The sequence below is a fragment of the Abramis brama genome (assembly GCF_963993115.1).
Source record: "Abramis brama genome assembly, chromosome: 22".
Taxonomy (NCBI): domain Eukaryota; kingdom Metazoa; phylum Chordata; class Actinopteri; order Cypriniformes; family Leuciscidae; genus Abramis; species Abramis brama.
In genome coordinates this window covers 25115981-25140199 of record NC_139984.1, presented here as the reverse complement: position 1 = coordinate 25140199, position 24219 = coordinate 25115981, and the positions used below count along the sequence as shown (strand labels likewise).

Sequence of the window (24219 nt, the reverse complement as noted above, 5' to 3'; positions counted from 1 at the left end):
AGTGTCACTTCTGATCAAATTAACGGGACATTGTTGAATAAAAGTATTAAATAAATCTTACTGATCCCAAACTTTTGAATGGTAGCTCATACATAAAATAGTTCATACCTAAATTGTTGTCCTGAACGGTTTCATTTTATATCACTATTTATTACTTTATGCAATTTTATGATTGACACAAATTTGTGCTTGTGTTTTATGCCTGAGAATGCCAATACAACAACTTAACAAATGCCATGCATTTGGAGGCGGGACTATCTTTTTAACTGGCCAATGGTGGAGGTGAACAACATTAAATAAAAATTTTCAGTGCATTAAACTTGTGCAATGTGACATTTCAAAATAAAATATTAATCGGGAAATAAACAGATTTGATTTTATTGCATAGTGATTTTATTTTATACTACCAAGTGGGACTTTTTAAAATATTTTTTATTATAACATTCAGTGATCAGTTATGCACTGTAAAACCAGGGGAATTTTTAAAGAAAGTAAATCAGGTCAATTTCGATTTCACATTGCTTTTAATGTTTTTGATTGACACGTTCTGCCTCTCTGAAGCACAAAGTTAAAGTACTTTAGTGTTCAAGCACAAGTCCACATGAGGGACATGTTGCTTTCTGACTGACATCAAAGGGAATCCAAGATGCTAGCAGCTCAAAAACACAACAGAAGGGAATGCAGAATGAGGAAGGACAGAGAGAGAAAGAGTACAGCAGGAAGCAGATGTGACCTCTGTGTCCAGGAGCGAAAAGTGGCGTTGTGTCCTTCCATGATCCGCAGGGCAGCACCTGTCACTTTTCATCTGCCTCACCTTTTCATACATCTTACCTGTACAATTTCATGAAGCTACATGTTTATACTAACATAATAAAAGTAACACATCTTACATGTGTCCTAACAAGCCAACCTGTGCGCATATTCATCTAATGAGTAGCCCCGCCCACAGTGAAATCTCATTGGTGCAAAATTCTGCTTCACAAACCTCTATGTAAAACAGTAATTATCTCACATTGTTGCTGGGAACTTTTCACAGCTGTTTAGGACAAAGAGCTATAATCCAAAGAAATTACGGAAAACAAAAACGAACAAATGAAATCTCAGTGCGAGGATGCAGGAATCAGACTTCAAAGCGAACCGACGTCTGTTATTGTCCCCTTCAGCACTTTATGTTCCATGTAACCTGACAAAGGCCTTTTTTTTCCAACAACACAGACTAATAAAGTGCCTCAATTCTTCTCTGCTGAGCCGAATGAAATTTGCAGCCTCTCGGGGAGGCCGATTGCACTGTAGGTTGCTTTGGGGCGAGAAGCTACACAGAGCAATAAGGGTCTGAGCCGTGCGCATAGGCACTTGATTACGCCGGGGACTCGGGGGCAAATACAGTGAAAACAAACCCCAGATGAAATAATAAACATGTGATCCCTCCGCAAGCCAACAGCATGACCTGCCGTATGCAGGCCGAAGGACGTAGCATGTTGGAGTAATGGAGTATTTAATTGTGCTGACCGGTGCGTTTTGAGGTTTTACGATTGCTCGTTTAGTGGCGTTGTTTTCTTTAGCTCGTGCTATTATGTGTCAGTCATTAGCGTCTGGTTCTATAGTACAAGAGGTCACAATCTGTAACGTATTGAACTCTTTCAACTCCAAATTGTACGTTCAGACTGTATTTTTTCATTCTTTCCGGTGAGTCACTGACCCCATTTATCAGAAGTCATTGATGTCAAAAATATTGGTAACCGAATTTACAATATACATTGTGACCTTTCAAGAGTGTTGATCAGGCGTCAATGCCGTTATCATAGTTCATACAATCTCAGCTATATGTGAGGGCCTGATGTTGTTTTTTCTAGTATTAGTAGTTCTAGTTTTTGATTGCGTTGTTAGTTCTGCTCTATAGGGGTACCGTGGTGATGGCGATGTACTGACCCGTACCTCCATCTCCTTGAGCACCGGGTGGTCCTCAATGCCTGGGAACAGCACTCTCATGGCGTAGATTCGATAGTCCAGGAACGGGATACCTGCCCCATCCAGCTCTTGGGTCAGCTCGTGGATGTCGGTTTGGAGTTCGGCAAATGCTGTGAGGAGAAAAGAAAACCTATTAAGTAGAGTTTCAACACTATCTGACTAATCAAGTTATAATAATAATAATAATAAAAAAAATAAATAAAAATAATAATAATAATATTTATATATACATATATATTTTTTTATTATATATATATATATATATATATATATATATATATATACACACACACACAAAACCAGTCAAATGTTTTGGATCAGTACGATTTTTAATGTTTTTAAAAGAAGTCTCTTCTGCTCACCAAGGCTGCATTTATTTGATTAAAAATACAAAAAAAAAAAAACTAAAAAAACTAATATTGTTAAATATTATGACAATTTAAAATAAATGTTTTCTATTTTAATATTTTTTAAAATGTAATTTATTCCTGTGATCAAAGCTGAATTTTCAGCATCATTACTCCAGTCTTCAGTGTCACATGATCCTTCAGAAATCATTCTAATATGCAGATTTGATGCTCAAGAAACATTCATTATTATTATCAATGTTGAAAACAGTTGTGTAGTTTTTTTTTTTTTCAGGATGAAAAAATTCAATTTTTCAAAATAATTTTTTTTTCATGAATAAAAAGTTCAAAAGAACAGCATTTATTTGAAATAGAATCTTTTGTAACATTATACATGTCTTTACTGTAACCTTTGATCAATTTAATTCATCCTTGATGAATAAAAGTATTGATTTATTTTATTTATTCAAAACTTTGAACGGTAGTGAAAACTAATAAAACAATCATAAAGGTAATCAGTCACATCAATATATATACAACCAGCTACTACTGTAGATCTATAAGTAACTCAACCCTCAACATATTTCCAGAGTAGTTTTGCAGTGCAGAGAATGATTTAATAATATATATATATATTTTTTTTTTTTTGAATCAGGGTACATAATAAAACATCTCATAATAGAAGTTTGGTTTGTTTTAAGCCTTACCTAAGTATGATTACAAATAAACTTTAAATAAAGTGGTGGAAATATGTGGTCACTGGGAGCCTCGTGAAATAATAAGTACTGGGTAAACAGAAGTAATGCTAAGTCTGTCAATCTGTTTGTTTACTCAGTTTATGACTAATTTGGTTTTGCTATTCGAAAAGAGCGGGAGGGAAGAGACGTAAGACACAAAGTTCACGGGAAAAGAAAGTCAATTAATTGCATGAGTGGGTAATTAATAAAGGAGCGGAGCTTTTCATGCATAATTTCCTCCAGCTGTTGTTCCTCCTCGTTGTCCGCTGGGATACGAATACTGAAGCAAGAAGCTCCTACTCTAAGTGAGGGGTTTTCATCTTAAAAATACTACACAAATATTATTCAAGATGAACTGTCCAACGGGATGTTCAGTCTCCTGATGAAAAAAAAAAAAAGAAAAGAAGAGAAAGTGACAGGCCTAAAGAGCTTTTAATTCAATGGTTCTTTCTCTTCAAAAGTGCACTCGAAAGGCCTAACAAAGATTTCCAACATGAGGGATGGCCTTGTAATTCAATTTCGCTTCATTATTTGGCGAGGAGCATGTCGGATTGTAAAGCATGAGGGGGCATTACAGACAGCTTAAATTGCGAATTTTGAAAGGCTTCCTGTTGTAGTGGTCAAAACATTACACCACTCAGGAAGAATCAGCGCTGGCAAGGTCAGCCAGCAAAACATTTCCTTTAGTGCAGAAGCTGTTTGTCAAAACACGTTTGAAAAGTTTTCGGACACTGCTGATAATGCGTTTCTTTCTGCAGTCGTTCGTTTAGTTGTGAAAGCACTCAAAGTGAAACAATTCCAATTACTGTGATGTCCGCACATGCTTGCACTAACATTTCTGGGCTAATGTAAAGCAGAGAGGCGAAGCTGATATCCCCACTGAGCGTTCCCGGGATCTAAACCGACGCTGGATAGCTGGCTAATTAGCCATTAGCCGTATCCTTTGTTTGTTTGTACCACTGCGCTCTCTGATGGGCTGCATCATGGCTCAGTAAGTCTTTGCACATGGTAAATCGCATGTCCCTGGATGGCTCTCGCCGGTCCACACCCCATGACTGTGCAGCGCCATCATGACTGCATCCACCCTTCCGAATGCTATACAGACAAACTAGAGGGCGAAGTTGCTCAGAGGGTTGGGAACGCAGGTTTCAAGCATTTAGAGGCCGTTGAGGCTTTTGGGTGAATAAGCCATGAAGTACTTTTTACAGTAATAGAACAATTTGAATTATATCTCAAATTTTGGGGGGGAAATGTGTAAAATATTTATTTTAATTCTAAATATATTATATACAATTATTACCTTAAATGCATGAATGTTTCGCCAATCATTATACATATTCGGGTCTTTAGCGACCCGGATCTATATCTAACACTGATGGATCTCTACCTGTTGCAATAATATAAAACTCTCCTGATGTTAAAGTAACTATTAAAGAACAATAAAATAAATCATATTTTGTTACCTTTTGGAGCTTGGAAGGGTTCAGTTTGAGCAGATATTTTATACAATCATCACTGTCCTCGTAAGAGCTCATTCGTAAGAGCTCATGTACTTGGACATTAGCATCTGGCTCATATACGCGATTTCAAACATTCTCAAAACTATCATTTTCAACATCTTCAAAATCAATATTTTGATCTCTGACAGCTTCTTCACCAGATCCACCATCAAGTGACAGTAACACTAATGTTTGATTGCGTTCAGTACTTGCTCTGCAGTAAATCCCTAAGTTTTGCTGATGGTACTCCCTATTATTTTGTTTTCTGCCTGCGATAACTATGAGTGAAACGTCACTTCATCATTGTGTATCAGACATTGCCATCTTGTGGAATAAAGGTGAATTGCACTTATTCAGTCATTAAAGATTCAATTATTGTTGTGCAGAAACACCTCAGTTCGTTAGCGACCTTATACAATTTTTACAACAGCAAAAAACGAATGGGAAAACAGGCATTCTATTATCGTTTTTTTTCTTGTAATATTGCATATGATGAATTGATTGAGGAGTACTAAGAAGATTGATGTCTAACTTTAAAAAAAATATATGAGGAAGGGGGTAGTAAATGACGTCCCAGGTCACTAAAGACCTGAGGTATTCGTTTAAGTGTTCAAATATTTTAACAGATATTTAAAAAAAAACTTTTTCCAAAAAAACATGATTTCTTGTGATTTTGGTGTAAAAAATATTACGTCTTGACGGGTTTTGAGAGATTCACCCCTTCGCAGCCCATTTTCTGGCCCTGTTGACCTCATTGGGTTCAACAGCCCACTGGTTTGAGAGCTTCGTGTCATTACGAAGCAAATCCATTCCCAGCCCAAAACGAGAAATAACCAAGCTGAGGTCATAAATATTTTGCAGAGGTTGTAAATAATGTCAGCGCATATGATCCAAATAAAATATTGATGCACAGATTGAATGGCATTGCGATAACAAACCGTTCAGGTTGTCCACTAATGAAGGCGGTCGGCCAATCAGTGAGAATCAGGTCTAAAGAACGTGACAGCTAATCAATGTCTACCGGTTCCTTCACCCATTTGGCAAGCAGCAAATTTCTTTCATCATTCTCCCTCTGACATTCAGCCATCTCCCCCTTTGCGGTGAAAAAGACTGTTTGTTAGCTAGCTAGCCACGCCACGCTTTTTCATCCTCCTGACAGGGTTGTGACCAGGAGGGTCGACAGTCCTAAGATAATGGCCAATTAGACCCAGTGCATCTCTACGAGACCAGGTAGAGTGTGGCATTGGGAACCTTTACGGCATACGGAAACTGCATTTCATACTGGGTGGAAGACGGAATCCCATAACAGAGCGGCCCACTAACACCAACCTGTTACCAAGACATGCTAACAACAATAATGGTGTCACCATGGCGACAAGAGAACGGAAAGATGTTAATGTGGAGCTTGATCGTAGGACCCGCAGGTTTCACTTCAACAGCAATTTAAATCACATATGAAAATCACATTATTTGATGTGGACGTTTATCACAGCGAGTGTTTGTGAACAGTGACTGTTAGTAGGAACAGATAGGGTGTAAAAGCTTTTACAAAAGTATTCATTTATTAGGGTCGACTAGTGTTATTTTATTAGTAGATGACTAGGCAAGTCAATGCATACTTTATGTAAATGAATACATGTCATTGACATTTGATTCATTTCAGAAAGTTTTTAACAAACCTATTTATTTTAAATGACATTTTTTGTATGTTTTTAAAATAAGTCTCTTATGCTCACAGAGGCTGCATTTATTTTATAAAAAAATACAACAAAAAAAGTAATACTGTGAAATATTATTACAATTTTAAAATCTATTTTAATATATTTTAAAATGTAATTTATTCCTGTGATGCAAAGCTTAATTTTTTTAGCATCATTACTCTAGTCTTCAGTGTCACATGATTCTTCAGAAATCATTCTAATATTTTGATTCGCTGCTCAAGAAACGTTTATTATTATTATTTATTATCAATGTTGAAAACATAAAAAATCTTACCGATCATGTATACATGCACACACACACACATATGAAATTGTGCATGTATAATTGTATATATAGTCCATTTAACATGTTAATTTAGTACAAATATTTAAAAAAAGCAATTAACCTGTGTCTGACCCGTATGTAAATTCTGCAATAACATAATTAATTTAATTAAGCAATTTAATTGATTGACAGCATTGTTACTGTATAAAAGGGCAGCATGTAGCTGCAGCAGGATGCAGTTTGTGAACCATCTTTGCAGGCCCTAAATGATATATGACTTACTAATAATTAATCTCACCTTCTTTGCACTCGAGAGCGACTCTAGACTCCAGGTTGTCCATTTGTAGCTGGAGTCGTTTGAGTGTGCGGTCAGCATCGCGGGACTTGCGCTTGTATGCGATGAGCACAGCGATGATGACCAGCAGCAGGAGTCCTCCACCTCCTCCGATCCCGATGATGGCAGGCAGGGTGAGAAGGCTGTCGGAGTAGATCTGCAGCGTGCCGGGGGAATATTCAAACCCTCCTGCCCGGATCTGTAACAGAGGCACGGAAGACCTGACTCACTGAGGCGTAGGAAGCGAATATTGTGTAGTGGCCTGCGATCTGCAATTAGCTGCGATTAGCATTCATCATGTTGTTTGGGCAATTTATTTGTGAGAATCAACTTTTTGCATCAAGAATGCAACAGCAGATTCACACAAGTCCCAAATTAAAACTTTATGAGCCAATCACATTTATGAGACAAGCTCGGAGATTGAAAACCCATTTAGTTCAAAACGCCCTATTATTACTGGATCATTTCAAGCTTGAATTTCGTAAATAGAAAATTTAACAAGGAACCTTGTGTATTGTTTACACAGCTCTGTCTTGGCAAAAATCAATTCACATAATGTCAAGGTGTTTTTTTTGTTTGTTTGTTTTTTTCCCATAAAGTGTTCTTACACCAGGGTTAAATGTTTAAAACCATTGATGTATATATATATACATATTACATATTACTTTCAAAGGAAGGAATTATGTGATAAGTTATTACAGAATTTATGTATGGGTTAGACACAGGATAATAGCAAATAAATAAATAAATAAATAAATATTATATATATATATATATATATATATATATATATATATATATATATATATAAGGATGATACATATATATACATATATATATATATATATGTATTATCCTTATATCACATATAGTATTAGCTATTATCCTGTGTCTAACCCATACGTAAATTCTGTAATAACTTGATATCACATAACTCCTTTGAACCTCTTCTCAACAAAGCACACAATTTGAGGTATCATTCATGTCTGTAGCACAAACAAATTATTAAATTCATTCCGTTGGGTTAGGGGTGTTGAAATAAAGTGAAGCGCAAACAGCGCATAATATAAATCTGTGGAATTGAACTACAAGAGAACTCCACTGCAGACATTACGTGAGTGTGTGTAATGCACCGCAGGCATTGTGTGCTTTCTGCAAAACTGCAGGGACCCCTGGGAAGGCATGGGGTCAAAGATCCCAGCCATGCAAAATTTCCTAGAGAGACTCTCTAACAGGGGTCACAGCAGTCAACGCACAGCTGTGTGACCAGCACACTCACATCATCACATGTGTACACACACACACAAGACTAATTCTCACATAGAGGCCAAAAGATACAGAAATCACACACACTGAGAGCTGCCAGACGTGATCCAATGCACCAAGGGCGGCCCATAAGTAGGTCAATGTACATGGGACAAGAGCACAGCTGTGTCTGCCTCTCCCTGGCCTGGCTTCACGTCTCCTCTTAGTGCCGCACGCGGATTGCAACACAAAGAGACACGTCTATTTTTGAACCAGCATTTTTCAAAGAGCATTTGTAAAAACATACATTTCATACAATTTCTCTCAATCCAATGTGACATTTGCGGCAAAAATAATACGAATGCAGAAAACAGGCGTAAATATTTTTCTTCTCGAAGCATTCTGCTTTCAGAGCCATCACAACGAATGACATGCTGCGAGAAGATAAAGAGTGTCCTTTCAAGACGTTTTCCTTCGGCGGGGCATTCGGTTGGTGCTAAGTTCATTTCTGACTGCCAGTTGTCATTTCCGATCTTTTGACATTTGGACAGAGTGAACTTGAGGATCTTGAGTACATACCGTCACTTTGTGCTGGCCGGTGAGGTTGGGCCATTCGCACAGCAACTGGGTCTCAGAGAGTGTCAGAACGCACGGCGTCTCTCCGATAAACACGGTGTAGTTCAGTCTGGAGTTACCAGGAGCGACAGGAATCAAATTACGACCCTGCAATAATGAATAAAAAAAGATATAATCAGAAATGAAAAAAAAAACTAACATTCATTGCTTTTTTGACATGATTCTCATCAGGGCTTTGTCATGTATCATTTGACCTTCACCTTAAAAGCATCAACTGCGCAAATACAGTATAACTAATTTCCATTAAAAAACTATTACTGCAAATTTTCTTTGTAAAGGGAAACTAAATCATATATTTTTTATATATTATATATGCAGAAATTTAAGTTTATCATTTTATCTTTACATTTATTAATACAAATAAACATTTATATAAAAATGTATATATACATTTATATAAAAATCAAATAAAAATATGAATCAATAAAAATATCAATAAGATATAAATCATATACACACGCACACAAACACTATAACAAAATATCCATTTAAATAATTAAAACAATATAAATTAAATACTTCACATAAAAATAATACATTTACAATAAACATAAAAAATAATAAACATAAAATACAAATTTAAATTGATATTTTTTGTGTGTTGGCAATATGAAAAATGTCTATAGAATGTTCATTGACATTAAGCTGAAAATATCCTTTAAAGCGCCAGAATGGGTTTTCTAGATAATAGTGATGGTCCATTTTTGTCTGAAATAAATTTAGCATCACACAACCTTGGACACGTAAAGGTCATGTAGATATTGATTTAAAAAAAGCAAAGAAAACCCCAGAGGCTTGAACAGATATGAACATATCCTGTGACTGATCTCCTCAATGGAGATAAACAGTAAGGAAAATAAAGGACGGAAATCTCTGCAGCCACATGGACGGACGGGACAGGAAAGAGAAATGTTGATGAACAACAGCAAAGCACCAACCCCCCATCCCCCCCCCATCCTCAGGGTTCAGTGATGCCATGGCACGACGCTCTTTAATGCAAATTCAGCTCCCTCTCCCCTTCTCATCTCATCCGCGCCGCCAACCCCAGATCAAATTAGATGAGAAATTAATTGCGTGGAGAATGTGATGCATCTCCAGAATATCCCTGATTATTTCACCAAATTGCATTTCGTATTTTCCTTCGCTTTGCTAATGCACCGGGTTGTTTTCTCTCCCCCCAATAAGCCAGACGGGGGATCGGGCATTAAGTAAAAAGGTTTCGTTAATAAATTTCCATTTAACAAAGAAATATCACCCGACATGCTTCGACTCTCACCTCAGTTGGTTTAAAGAAAAGAGAAGCTTTCATTACAGGAGAAACCAGCTGGTATTTGTGATCAGCATTTAGAAGTTTATAAACGAAGAGATGAAGGAAGTTGTAAGTATGGACCAGACAAATCAATAAAAAAACAAAATGAGAGAATCAGATATCAGTTTTTTTTTTTTTTGAGTTATTAACTATTTTACAGTGTACTTGTATTTATTGGTACAGTAGACAGGATAGGAAAATGTGTGCAGAAGAAGGGGGAACATGATCAGTAAATGACTCAAACTCAAATTGGCCACAAAAACCTCACATCAATACCCACAAATCCATCGACATCTTGACGTATACCTTCAGGATGAGGGGAGATGTTGGTTTGAGCTCCAGAATGCCTGTGGGACTGAGGGGTTCAAAGACGGGGTCCGGGTAGTAGCTAAAGCTCTCGTTGACGACCACAAGAGCGTGGACGTTATCCATGTAGAAGCCGATCTCATCGGGTCCGCTGCCAGTCTCTGCAAAGCCTCTCTCTGAATCAGCCACCGACGGGGCCAGACAGACCATAACTGAGTTGTTGAAAACAGTGCAGTTCTGAGTAGAATAGGAAAACAGAGAGGCAAAACTTCATAAAACTGCAACATTTCGAAACAACATTTATTATCAGGACTGTCCAAAAAATATGTGGGGAAAAAAAAACGGACAGAGCCTCTAAAGTGTGCGGTGGGTTTAGAGGGGGGTAATTGAGAATGAATGAGGGAAAGTCATGTGAGAGGAGGCAATGCCTCCATCACGCTATGATTGGATGTGAATTAGTCTGAATGAACAAAATGATGGCGTTAATGGGAAGACTAATTAAAAAAGCAAGTAAACAGCCAGGCCACTTAGATACCACCGCTTTATGTCACGTCAAAATCAAACATGAAATGGCCTGAAAACATGATCACTGTTGGGGTTTTTTAGCGAGCAATAAGCTTGGTGAAATTAACCTCCGTGTCTGTGACCAGTGTTTACCGACTGATGAAAATAAGTTGACAGCTGAACATCAGCTCGGAAATAAAGTGTATTGTTTAAAAAGTTACTGCCTTTAGTTATTATTTTGGAATAAATGTAAAATATATATATATATATACACACACACACACACACACACACACACACACACATGTACAATGCAAATCATTTCATTAAAATATTTAATTGATTGACCTTACTTATTAAATCGTTACAACAGAAGCCATGTCAGATATAGTTATAATGTTACATAAAACATTTTGTTAATGTGATGTTGAAAACACAGAGGTCATTTAAACAATAGGACAGTAAGAATTGTGTAGAAAATGAAACCGAGTGACAAAGATATTTCTGTGACCTTTCCCAAGTGCCTCTTTTATGGAGTCCTTTAAGGAAGAACAGTGGCAGGAGAACATGTGGGAGCTTTTGTGAGATGAACATTTAGATGGTTTCCTTAGAGCGAAGGAGAAAGCTGACTGAAAAATGCGGGAATACAAGGGAAAAATATATGGCTAGTGGTGTGGAAGGAAGAAATGTCAGGAATGAAGAAGGGAAAAAAGGATACTTACATGGAAGGACTCGGCAGAGCCGTACTTGGCGCGGATCTTGGGTTCTTTAATGGTGGCCAGGTTGGTGCCGCTGATCGTCAGCAGAGTCCCACCGCTGGGAGGAGAAACAGGAAGTCATCATCGAAACATGATGGGTACAGATCTCACACAATAACCCAATCATACAGTCTAGCTCAACACTTGGCCTTGAAATCTGAAGAAATATCAGTCTATCAAGCTTTTCATCCCAAAGGGAGGTAAAACAGAGCAGAGGTAATATATCCCATAATCACTTTTGGCGATGAGACACAAAAAGGATTTTCGTGAAGAGCCAGGAGTTTAAAGACATTCCACCTCTACATATGCAGCACCCGTTTCATAAGTCATAAAAGAGGCTGAGATTAGGTGATGTGGTTATTCAGAGCCCATCGATTCAAAACTAGAGTTTTATAGCTTTCAGTCAGTGGCAGTTAGCTTCAAGGCTAACTATATGCTAGTGCACTTCTGTACTCATTTAAAGTTTTTCATTTCTGTAAGACCAAATATACTAATGTATTTTTAAATGAGAGATTTTATTTAGGTGAAAAATCAACATCTAGACTGAGATTGTCCCTCCCATAAATGTACATCCCCTTGCAATGGCAAGTAGCAAATTGACAATGCTCACTTAATTTCTTCTCTCAACCATCAGTTGGACACAAACAAGTACATTCATTGTGAAAGTGGTATTTTAAATGCAATTTTGCCAGCCTGTGATGTAAACTAGATGGTACTGGCTATTTAGAAAAAGAGAAAGCTCTTGAACCAAATCCTGCCCCAACTTCTTGTTTTAAAAGGAAATGTGTCAACCTTGCAGCTCAGTTTGTCTTACCAGGTGTTTAGAGACCTGTTTGTCCACAGCACACTATATGTGTGAGTTCTTTCAGTCCCACACTGAAAGTCCATAGTCTGTCTGACTAAGTGAAAATCCCTCTTAACTCAGGTACAAGCTTCAAAGAACAAGACAAAGGACACTCTGCCTACAAATAGATCCTCTACCTACCACTGAGAAGATATCTCATTCCAGTCACAGTGCTTGCCGGTATGCAACTGTACACTTGATGTATTGCAAGCATGCAGTCCTGTTCTCTTTATTACCATGGCTGCAACCAACCTCAATACTCGAGAGGACAACAGTGTTACCTTCAAATGACATCAAATCAGTTTAACAGTTTAGCTAACCTACTCAGCAAATAGTATCTTCAGTAGTTGATAATAGTTAACAGGTTTCTATCCATCCATCCATCCATCCATCCAATAATTTTATATATATTTCAGCCACAAATAAAGTGTTTAGAGTTTATCTGCAGTATGTCAGAAATAGAAACGAATGAAATCAAGCTACCGTAGTTAGTTTTGCGAGTTTGGAGCCTTTGCTGTTCTTGGTTTCTTTCATGTTTGTCCTAACTTTTGGTCTCTTGGCATTTGTCTGTATTTGATGATGCAATATGTACTTTTAGATTATGTTTTTTGGCTGATCTAAACACTAAATCGTTTCATGATACCAATTTGCCTAGGGTTCCCTATGCCGACATCTTCCGAAAAAACACTTGTGTTCACAAGCTTGTTGACATAGGCGGTCTGCGAGTTTGAGTCTCACACCGTACCGCTGCTGATGTCTCTGCCTGTTTGCCTCTGTGACACCTGCTGTGTGCCGTGGCCCTGAAGGGCATTTTCAGCTCGAATCAATAGAGCTTCTCTCAGTGCTCACTAAAAGGCTCTGGGGCCACAACTTTTGGATTTCAGTTATGTCTGTTCAAGCTAAGGGCGACTTCTGCACAGGCGCAGTCATTTCTGGTTCTGCTTTGATCCCTGAGTGTGTGTGTTTGTTTTTCAGAGGCAGATGGAAGGGGGGAAAGGTACTATGGTATAGACTCCTGCGGGATAATGGCCCCGTTCAAAGCAGGGCACGATGGAGAAAGAACACGCTTGACTGTAGCGGCCTGGGTTAGCATCAGAACACACAATCACACAGATACTCAGTTGAGAGTATGTGTGTAGTGACAACTGACTCTTCTGTGGCTGCTTCTGCATATGTAACATACATGAAATAACCCCTGTATCAGATCTATACAGGTGGAGCTGGGGAAGGTGGAGGGTTTCTGAAAGTGGGCTGCACTACTGGTATTTGAATGTTGAGCCGCAGCTCATTGGCCTATGATGCAACAGCAACCAATCAGCTGCGCTATGTAGATGACGATGTGATTGCTACCAAATGAGTCAAGGACCTATCGGACTGCGCCATCTAGTGTCTAATGCCGGAACTTGGTATAAATATGGTAGGAACATTATAACCTGGACCAGATATTATTCAAATATTGTTTTAAAAGCAAAAAATAACATAAAAAAATAACAATTGTTAGACACAGATACATGCTAAGTGCATAAAGTCAACAGCTTCGCTGTATAGCTTTAAATTTTTCACCTTTTTGCTCTCAAAGAGCATACCGCTGATACCACACAAAGGTAAATAAGAAAGTAAGTGATAGAAAGAAGGAGAGAGGGGGAGTGTTGAGAGCTTCTTTTCATCTACAGGCTTTTAAAGAGCTCACTCTATAACCCGCAAGAGAAGCGAAAATGCAGGTGATAAGTGCTCCATCCTGCCTGCCCCATCTGACACCGCTGATAGTGTTTCTATAGACTTGTTGTTTTTATTTCACCCCCGACACCGACAGGCCAGACATGCTTTAGTGCAAATCACTGCTCCTCCCTGGAAAAGCTGCAAAAAAACATCACCTGACAGCAGCTCTGCACACAGGTGCAGAAGTCTGATGGCGTGAAGGGAGCGACGCCTAAAAGAATCTCATTTTTCAACCTCTTAATGAGTTCTGCTCATGTGTCAAGAGAAAGCGTAACACAAATAGCTTCGTATTGATTTTTATTACTTCTTTGTAGTTCCAACGTCCTTCAGCGAGGTAGGAGGAATTGCTACGTTTTTAATTTTGCCATTTTTATTAAGAGGGGAAGTAGAGAGATGACAGAAAATTATGGCAAAGGAACTGGGAGACAAAGTGGGCCGGATTCGAACCCGTGACTACCACATGAACACCACAGAAATGTGTTTTGGAGCACATATGCTAACCACAGGCCATGGCTCCGAAAAAAAAAGAAAAAAAACAGCTACATTTTTGTGTTTAGTGAAAATGAGTGTAAGTGAAGGGTGTAACTTTTATTAAAGAAAGATTTTTTTTGTTGGTGCTTGAAATTCTCAAGATCCAATGTACAAATTATAATTTCTGTCAGCAATTTTTGGGCCGCAATCAGTTGAGGTTCGTCTTGTGGTGCACGTAGCATATTTAGCTAACTGCCAACTATTTTAAAGACATTTTAAACAAACCACAAAAGGTTTTATCATATATTTGTGATGTGTAAAGCTACAATAAAGTTAAAAGAAATGACATACATGCTACTTAAAATCAATGTCTGATTGCTTTTAGAGGGAAAAGCTGCTCATTACTGCTGCAGTTTTCTTAGTAATAATAGCATATCGGTGAAACAGATTTGGCAAACTATCAAGTGTTTTTGCAGTGTTGAGCAGTGTAGCCAATCACAAACATAGCTGTTGATTTCCTGAAAGCAATGGTCAATCAGAGGTGTTAAGTTTTGAGCGGTGAGTGGATTCAGAGTTCTGCGTGCTCGCAAATCCTATCATTATAACAAACAAAGTGTAGACAGATTCATTGTGGAGTCAGTTGCATAGATTTTAAAGTAATTTTGTGAGATTGCGATGAACTGAGATGAGTGACAGCTTTTTAGTACTACTTTGAGCACTTTCTGCCATGCCAAATCCCACACACAGTATGCTTGTTTTTCTGTTAAAATTAATAGTGGTTCGTGAATGTGGTCCCTTTAATAACATAAGTTATCGAGAAGCGTTTATGCTGGGATGTGTAGGTTGTGCGGTGACATGTAACTTGAAACTATTTCAAGGAAGTCTATTTAAATGTGTTTTTAAAGGGAAGCGCATCTCCTTGCCCTGGAGTTGGTTCACCCTCCGCATATGCAACTGCATTTTTAATGATACACTGCCTGGCCAAAAAAAAGGTCGCTGTTTGGATTTAAACAGGCAAATGCTTAAGAGTCTTAAGTCTTAAGAAAAATGTTTCTAGCATGTTATATGTTTGGCAACAGTTCTTCTAACCCTAATTGAACCCTAACCCTAAGTGTGTTGCTTTCATTTTTTAAACAACCATGTAGGAAGACACATCATGGCCATATTCCAGGATGACAATGTCAAGATGCATCAGGCTTAAATTGTGAAAGAATGATTGGGAGAGAGCATGAAGAATCATGTTCACATGAATTGACACCTCTGAGTCCAGACTTTAAATTCATTGAAAGTCTTTGGGATGTGCTGGAGGAGACTTTACAGAGTGCTGGACTCTTGCATTGGCAATACAAGATCTTCAACAAACATTGATGAACCTCTTGATGGAAATAAATGTTTTTCAATCAAAGACTCTGAAGCAATTGCCTTATTACATCCAAACAGCAACTTTTTTGTGTATATAAGTTTAAGGTATTGGGTAGTATTAAGGCATGTAGAAAATGGTCATGCAGAATAAGGCATTTATATGTGCTTTATAAGTACTACTAAACAGCCAATATCCTAGTGATATGCATGCAAATAAGCAAGTAGTTAATAGTGAGAATTGGACCCTAAACTAAAGTGTTAATTTTTACGATGGTGAGAAGAAAAGAAGGCTGAATGATTGGCACTGTTTAATGTGTCAGGACACATACACAAACCACTAGACCATGGTGCCAACAAACCAACGTTGTAGTAATGCTTCCATTCTATTCTGAAGTCACAATGTTGCGATTTTATATACTCAAATAACACAAACGCAGATTGTGGGCCACTGAACAGTTGTGTCACCTACCTAGCGATGCTCCAGTCTGGGTCTATTTTCAGGACGGTGGGGTCCTCTGTGTAGTTAAACTTCACCTCGGGGTTCCTCAGCTCAGCAGAGTCAATGTCCACCATAACCGGAGTACTTCCCGCGTTCACGCCGGCCGGGGTCACACACACGATCTCTTTAGAGCTCCGCCTACAGTCATGGAGGAAGCGCAGAGGTGTATTAGGGTAAAAGCAAATGAAATGTTTACTAATTCTCATCACAATCAGAGCATGTGCTGTTAAAGCATGTCATCACATTCATATTTCATCATGACACAGATTCTGTACTCAATAAGAGTTAAGTTTGTTTGATGAAGCTCTATCATTTGTGTTAACAACCATATGGGTTTCAAAGACTTCGGGTCTGTTTTTCTCTGTCTGTCTGCTTCACTCTCTCCTCCTGTACTGGAGACGTGCCTGCAATCTCCATGCACATCCCCTTAGTACGTTGCCATGGGAACGCTTTTCAAGATGCACACCCCAGAAATCCTCAGAAGACTGCACATATTTTGACAAGGTGGTTGTCACAAACAAACACACACACACAAAAAAAGTTGTTGAGCGGATAAGCCACAAATTTCCTCAAAGGTAAAATATACAGACATTCAATGAAATGAAGTGCAAAATGCAACCATTGCTTTGGGATATTTTTTTTGTTGAGATTTTGCATTTTAAATATGTAATTTGGATTACAGACATGTAGAATAAATTTGAATATAAATTCACTGGATATTATGAATGGAAGACACAAAACACACACAAAAAAGAAGCAGGGCATATGAAAGGGATGGTTCATCCGGAAATGAAGATCTCATGTCTTTTGAAATTCGTTTAATTATTTATTTTCTGTAGAACACAAAAGTAGATGTTTTACAAAATGTCCGAGCTGCTCTTTTCCACACAATGAAAGTGCAATGGGGATTATGGCAATAATACAAGACTTTCAGTGAATAATGAATATAATTTCAGTCTGTTCCCCATACAATGCTATTTTATGGCTTTAAAAGACTTAAAATAAAGTGCACAGTTTGTTTCATGATGCTTTCACTGAATAGTTCACCATAAAATGAAAATAATTTTGTGATAATTTACTCACCCTCATGGTGACTAACTGTATGCCCTTTTTTTTGTGGAACATAAAACAAAATAGTTGATATTGTAAAGCATTTTGGTACACTGTGGTTTTTAAAGTGTTTATAGTATATATATATCTTTTTTTTTTTTTCTTTTTTTTTTGAGAAATGTCTCAGTGTTTTATTTTGTCCATACAATGGAAATCACTGGGCTCCAATATTATTTAGTCCCTAACATTCTTCGAAATATTTTCATTTGTGAATAGAAATAATAGTTTACACATAAAGTAAGTAAATGATGACAGAATTTTCACTTTTGGGTGGACTAAATGGCATAAATGGCCCTAGTCTCCATCCACTTTCATTGTACTGAAATGAGCAGCATGAACATTCTTCAAAACTTCTCCTTTTGTGTTAATAGCCATACAGGTTTGAAACTATGTGAGGGCGAGTAAATGATGAAAGAATTTGAACGTACTATCACTTTAACATCCTCGCACAATGGGTTAACAGGATGTGGACCTTCTCTCTAAAGCGAACCCTGGCTCTGAGACCAGGTGTGGCTGACGTCTCAGTCAGCGAGAACCGCGGTAATCCTCATTCTCTCCTTCTCTCATGTCTGAGACTTGGCAGCGAGACAATGTTTTTTATTCTTCGCTGCAATGCAGAGCGGTCTGGTGCTACAGATAGACAGGCGGACAGCAAGAACACTCATTCACTGTCCCCGTCCACAAACGGAAGCGCACAATCGACCGGGACCGCGTGTGCCATTCCGTGGCTGATGTTCCTGCCTTCAAAGTGTCTCTTTATGCTGTAGATACATGCCGAGGGGTAAAAAAAAATGGGCCTGGGTGTTTTGACTGACGGAATGACAGGTGGACGTGCTAAGGTGAGAAGCCGGAAGACAGCTTTTTGGAAGGATACAGATAAAGACAGAGGGAGACAACTTGGCAGACGAATAAGCAGAGAGAGTAAGAGAAAAAGGACCACATTAACAAGCAAGCGGAGACTGTATGTTGGCAAATGCTACACCAAAACAGCCAACAGGCTAACCATCAAAACAACTGGCACAGAGCCTATGGAGGATATAAAACAGTCAAACAAACAAACACAAACTATGTGACAGACAGAAACAGAAAGTTAGAAAGAAAGCCAGACAGATGGAAGGATAAACCGATAAAAAGACAGACAGAAGGGCAGCCAAACAGACAATTATGTTTTTTTCATATATATATATAATATGGGGACTTTTGCCTTATTATTAGACAGGTCACAGGATGGACTCGCACTTGGATCACCCAAATGAGCTGAATAATAATTTATATTCTGAATTATTTCTAGGCAAATGCATTTGACACTGTGACTGTCCCCAATATGTCTTCATAGTACAGTGAGGAAAATAAGTATTTGAACACCCTGCTATTTTGCAAGTTCTCCCACTTGGAAATCATGGAGGGGTCTGAAATTGTCATCGTAGGTGCATGTCCACTGTGAGAGACATAATCTAAAAAAAAATAAAAAAAATCCAGAAATCACAATATATGATTTTTTAACTATTTATTTGTATGATACAGCTGCAAATAAGTATTTGAACACCTGAGAAAATCAATGTTAATATTTGGTACAGTAGCCTTTGTAGCCTTTCACCAGGTTTGCACACACTGCAGGAGGGATTTTGGCCCACTCCTCCACACAGATCTTCTCTAGATCAGTCAGGTTTCTGGGCTGTCGCTGAGAAACACGGAGTTTGAGCTCCCTCCAAAGATTCTCTATTGGGTTTAGGTCTGGAGACTGGCTAGGCCACGCCAGAACCTTGATATGCTTCTTACAGAGCCACTCCTTGGTTATCCTGGCTGTGTGCTTCGGGTCATTGTCATGTTGGAAGACCCAGCCTCGACCCATCTTCAATGCTCTAACTGAGGGAAGGAGGTTGTTCCCCAAAATCTCGCAATACATGGCCCCGGTCATCCTCTCCTTAATACAGTGCAGTCGCCCTGTCCCATGTGCAGAAAAACACCCCCAAAGCATGATGCTACCACACCCATGCTTCACAGTAGGGATGGTGTTCTTGGGATGGTACTCATCATTCTTCTTCCTCCAAACACGTTTAGTGGAATTATGACCAAAAAGTTCTATTTTGGTCTCATCTGACCACATGACTTTCTCCCATGACTCCTCTGGATCATCCAAATGGTCATTGGCAAACTTAAGACGGGCCTTGACATGTGCTGGTTTAAGCAGGGGAACCTTCCGTGCCATGCATGATTTCAAACCATGATGTCTTAGTGTATTACCAACAGTAACCTTGGAAACAGTGGTCCCAGCTCTTTTCAGGTCATTGACCAGCTCCTCCCGTGTAGTTCTGGGCTGATTTCTCACCTTTCTTAGGATCATTGAGACCCCACGAGGTGAGATCTTGCATGGAGCCCCAGTCCGAGGGAGATTGACAGTCATGTTTAGCTTCTTCCATTTTCTAATGATTGCTCCAACAGTGGACCTTTTTTCACCAAGCTGCTTGGCAATTTCCCCGTAGCCCTTTCCAGCCTTGTGGAGGTGTACAATTTTGTCACTAGTGTCTTTGGACAGCTCTTTGGTCTTGGCCATGTTAGTAGTTGGATTCTTACTGATTGTATGGGGTGGACAGGTGTCTTTATGCAGCTAACGACCTCAAACAGGTGCATCTAATTTAGGATAATAAATGGAGTGGAGGTGGACATTTTAAAGGCAGACTAACAGGTCTTTGAGGGTCAGAATTCTAGCTGATAGACAGGTGTTCAAATACTTATTTGCAGCTGTATCATACAAATAAATAGTAAAAAAAATCATATATTGTGATTTCTGGATTTTTGTTTTAGATTATGTCTCTCACAGTGGACATGCACCTACGATGACAATTTCAGACCCCTCCATGATTTCCAAGTGGGAGAACTTGCAAAATAGCAGGGTGTTCAAATACTTATTTTCCTCACTGTATATACCACTTCATACCATCAACATGCCAGAAGTGTGTGGCATAGCTGCTAAAAGATACACAGAAGATATAGAAGAGCAGTACTCACTTTTTGAAGTGACAAGGGTGACGCCCAATGTTGACCCCAACAGAGCTGCCAGCGTTGAGGTGGTTTCCTTCAATAGTAATTCTGGTCCCTCCTGAGAGGGGTCCCTGAGCGGGCTGGACACGTGTGAAGTACGGCGTCTGAGGAAGAAAATTATACATTAAAGAAGTTCATTGTTATTGTCATTTTATCTTATTTCAAACACTATTAGTACAAAGTATATCCATACTGGGCATCACCCTTGCCACCAACTCTGTGCATCTAACCTCATGAGTTCCTGATATACACTAGCGTTCAAATATTTGGTGTTGGTAAGATTTCAAAGTCAGTTTATCATTTAAATATAGTTTTTTATTTTAATATATTTTAAAATGTAATTCATTTCTGTGGTGGGAAACTGAATTTTTTTTAATGCTGATTTGCTGCTGCTTACTATTTTTTTGTGGAAACTGTGATACAGTTGTTTTCAGGATTCTTTGACGAATAGAAAGTTCAAAAGAACATCATTTATTTGCATCTTTTGTGACATTATAAATGTCTTTACTATCACAATTTTATGCGTCCTTGCAGAATAAAAGTATTAATTTCTTTAAAATGTACTGATCTAAAACTTTTGAATGGTACTTCATTCATACACAAGTGTTTGTTTGGAATTATATACATCCAATTTGCATAATTACAATTATCCAAAGGCAACAAGATCTGAATGTATCTGTAAGATTAAGTGTCTCCAGACACCTAGATGCTCACCACAAAGGTGAATGCCCTGGGTGAGAGGGCTCTGTAGTCAGCCAGGCAGTCTCTCACGCACACCTCCACCTGGGCTTCCTGCACACGGTATCCTGTGGCGTCATTCAGCAGACACACAATCCTGCAGAAGAAAGACACGTCAGAATCCTCTTTAAGGTTTGTGATTAACAGCAGTGCTAAGTTACCAAAGGCCTCAAGGGGAGGAAGGTGAATGGATGGATTTATATGATACAGCGCAAGTAAATATTATTACCATAATTAATCTGTTTCTGATTTATGAGCTGACCCAGACTGAAACGGCAGACTTTTTTTCTGCTTTTCTGCACTGATTTCTGCACTGCAAGGATTCTTAATTTAGATGTGGTAAAATGTGTTCTAATTACTAGACACTTATCAGAACTAACAATATATTAAAAACACACTTTGTAGGTTGATTTTGATAGATCATACCGTGAAAAAGAGTGTTATAGTTAGGTTTGAATGTTTAAAGGCTGTGAGGTATAGACTTAGTCTTTACAATGACACAAACTGTATAAAGGCCCTACATCAGGTAATTTGCACAACTTAGAAAACTGTTTTATGGAGTTTTTGTCAACTGATTTTTTATTTCATAAAGACATTTTTCTCCCGTGCACAATTTTTATGATGTTAAACAACAGTACAATACATTAAACACGCTGTATTTCTATCCCTCACAGCCTTGTTTTCCAAAAATCTTCAAGTATTACCCACCTTTCCGCGCTAACATATTCCTCTTCAATAGGAACACAGGGTACTTTTCCCAGCCGAACACCTGTCATAATGTCTCTGAACTGTAGACCCAGATTCTCTCCAGTGATGGTGAGCCTGGTTCCGCCTTGCCGTGGTCCGGTCTCTGGAAACAGCTGTCAAATGAGGAAAATAGAGATATTAGTTTGATTGGAGACAGAGCAGGAGATTTAAAAGACTAAAATACAACAAACCAAATGTTATTTTTGGACTTTTTGCCATGATGAGCAGAAGGACAGAGAACAAAATCAGGAAATGTAGAATAAAGAAAAAAAGTCTGGATATTCTGATATATGTAGACCACATAATGGTCCACTGGTTAGTGCACAGGTCTTGGGATTGAACCCTGTAGCTCCTTACAGTCTCAGAGTTCCAACACAAACTCAGACACCTTGCATTTTAATGGAGACAAATCACCCCTTGGCGCAGGGGAGCAGAAGCCCCTAATGCTGGGCTTGGCGAAACACCTCCCTCCAACCCCCCTCCATCCATCCTCTAATTGAAACTTATTACCCAGGCTCTCGGATCCACGCTTCAGAGCCGCATGGCGCAAGGCAGTGGGATAATGTGATTTATTTAGCCGGATTATTCTCTGTAACGAGGACAGGTGTGGCATGACAAAACAAATATGGTGAATGATGTGCCGTGGTAACAGCAGGATGGCGCCCCATAACAGTCATCATGAGGTAATTACAGGTACTCTGTACGCCTGATCTCTCGACCACAAGGTCTCCACGGCAACCTGGAGCCAGGCCTCGGCTGCATCACTGCCACAATGGCTGTGGGCCTAGAATGGAGCCTTGAGGTACCCCTATGTGTAAAACGACATTGCATAGAAAACTGTAAATTCAGCTAGTGTGAAATGAGAAAGTTTGAAATAAAACAGATTTAACTGACCACAGCAAACCAAATAAAATAAAAATCTATTATTATTAGTTATTATCCATCTATCTATCCACTTTTTTAATTTTTTATCTTTTTGTTTCACCCCTGTCAAACCAACATTCACCTTGATACCACAGGTACATTTATTTATTTTAATTCATCCTGACTGCAACCTCAAATTAAATTCAAATTGAGCTGAGTTGGAATTTAAAAGGCATTTTCAATTCAGTTCTGAACGTTGTATAACTCTGTTGCATTCATAACTGGCAAGAGTTGGCCAGTTAAAAAATCGTTTTGGCTGACTTCATGCAACTTCCTTATGCCTGGAACAAGGTAGGGAGCAGTGATATAGTGAGCACTTTTGAGGAAGAACTATTCACTGGATACGCCAAATTCCCTAAACAGCAACAAAAAAAAAAAAAAAAAAAAAGCCGTTGCTGGTCGCATCACACACAAAGTGTGGACCAGACTTTATGCAAATCTGGCCATGCAAAACTAAAGTAATCCCAGGAACTGGTCAGTACGGTTATAATGCCTCAGACGGCACTGTACTGTCAATGCAACAACCTGAGTAGCAAAATAAATGCAAGCTGTATAGAGCATATACTGTAAACCATCTAGTCTTGACCTGAAAATCACAGATTTTCGACTGAAGACTGTCGCTCGGGATTCCACTAAAATTAACCTACATTAGATGTCTTTTATTATGTTCAAAAAACAATTTATACGTTTCTAATTAAATCAGCCTTAGAGCGAAATGATAGATAAAAATAATATCTCTCAACACAAGTGGGGGTACACTAATATATACACACGTTCTCCCCCAGGACCTTGTTAAATTACAAGCAGTTAAGTAAATCTCCCTTCATTATCAGCTCTGGGTAACGATACATTTCAAAAAATATATGCAATTACTGAGATTAAAGTGCACCAGAATGCACAAAACCTCCTGTCGATTTCCAGTGGCGAGATTATTACTGTTTGTGTCTCGCTTCAAACCCCCCCCCAAATGGGTGGGAGGACGACAATGGAGGGAGAGGGGGAGGACTCGGAGAAGACGGCGGGTGAAAAGAATAGGGGCAGATTGGGGTGTCTGAAGACCTCCATCTTCCAGATCCCATCCGCCCACAAGCCACCTGCACAGTGTGTAAGGCTTAACGCTTTTTCCTGATGTTG

The 24219-nt window shown here is 38.7% G+C and overlaps 1 protein-coding gene across 1 annotated transcript in view; it reads right to left on the bottom strand.

Annotated features, from left to right (window-relative positions):
- The window catches only part of plxna1a (plexin A1a), a 207445-nt gene that overhangs the window by 26922 nt on the left and 156304 nt on the right, over nt 1-24219 (bottom strand). Inside the window, exons 13-21 of the mRNA XM_084099972.1 lie at nt 22123-22274; nt 21391-21511; nt 20644-20780; nt 16495-16662; nt 11594-11687; nt 10368-10604; nt 8696-8839; nt 6836-7070; nt 1930-2078 (exon numbers count right to left, since the gene is read on the bottom strand). Of these exons, the coding sequence (XP_083956098.1) occupies nt 1930-2078; nt 6836-7070; nt 8696-8839; nt 10368-10604; nt 11594-11687; nt 16495-16662; nt 20644-20780; nt 21391-21511; nt 22123-22274 (1437 nt within the window). The remainder of the gene's footprint in view (nt 1-1929; nt 2079-6835; nt 7071-8695; nt 8840-10367; nt 10605-11593; nt 11688-16494; nt 16663-20643; nt 20781-21390; nt 21512-22122; nt 22275-24219) is intronic.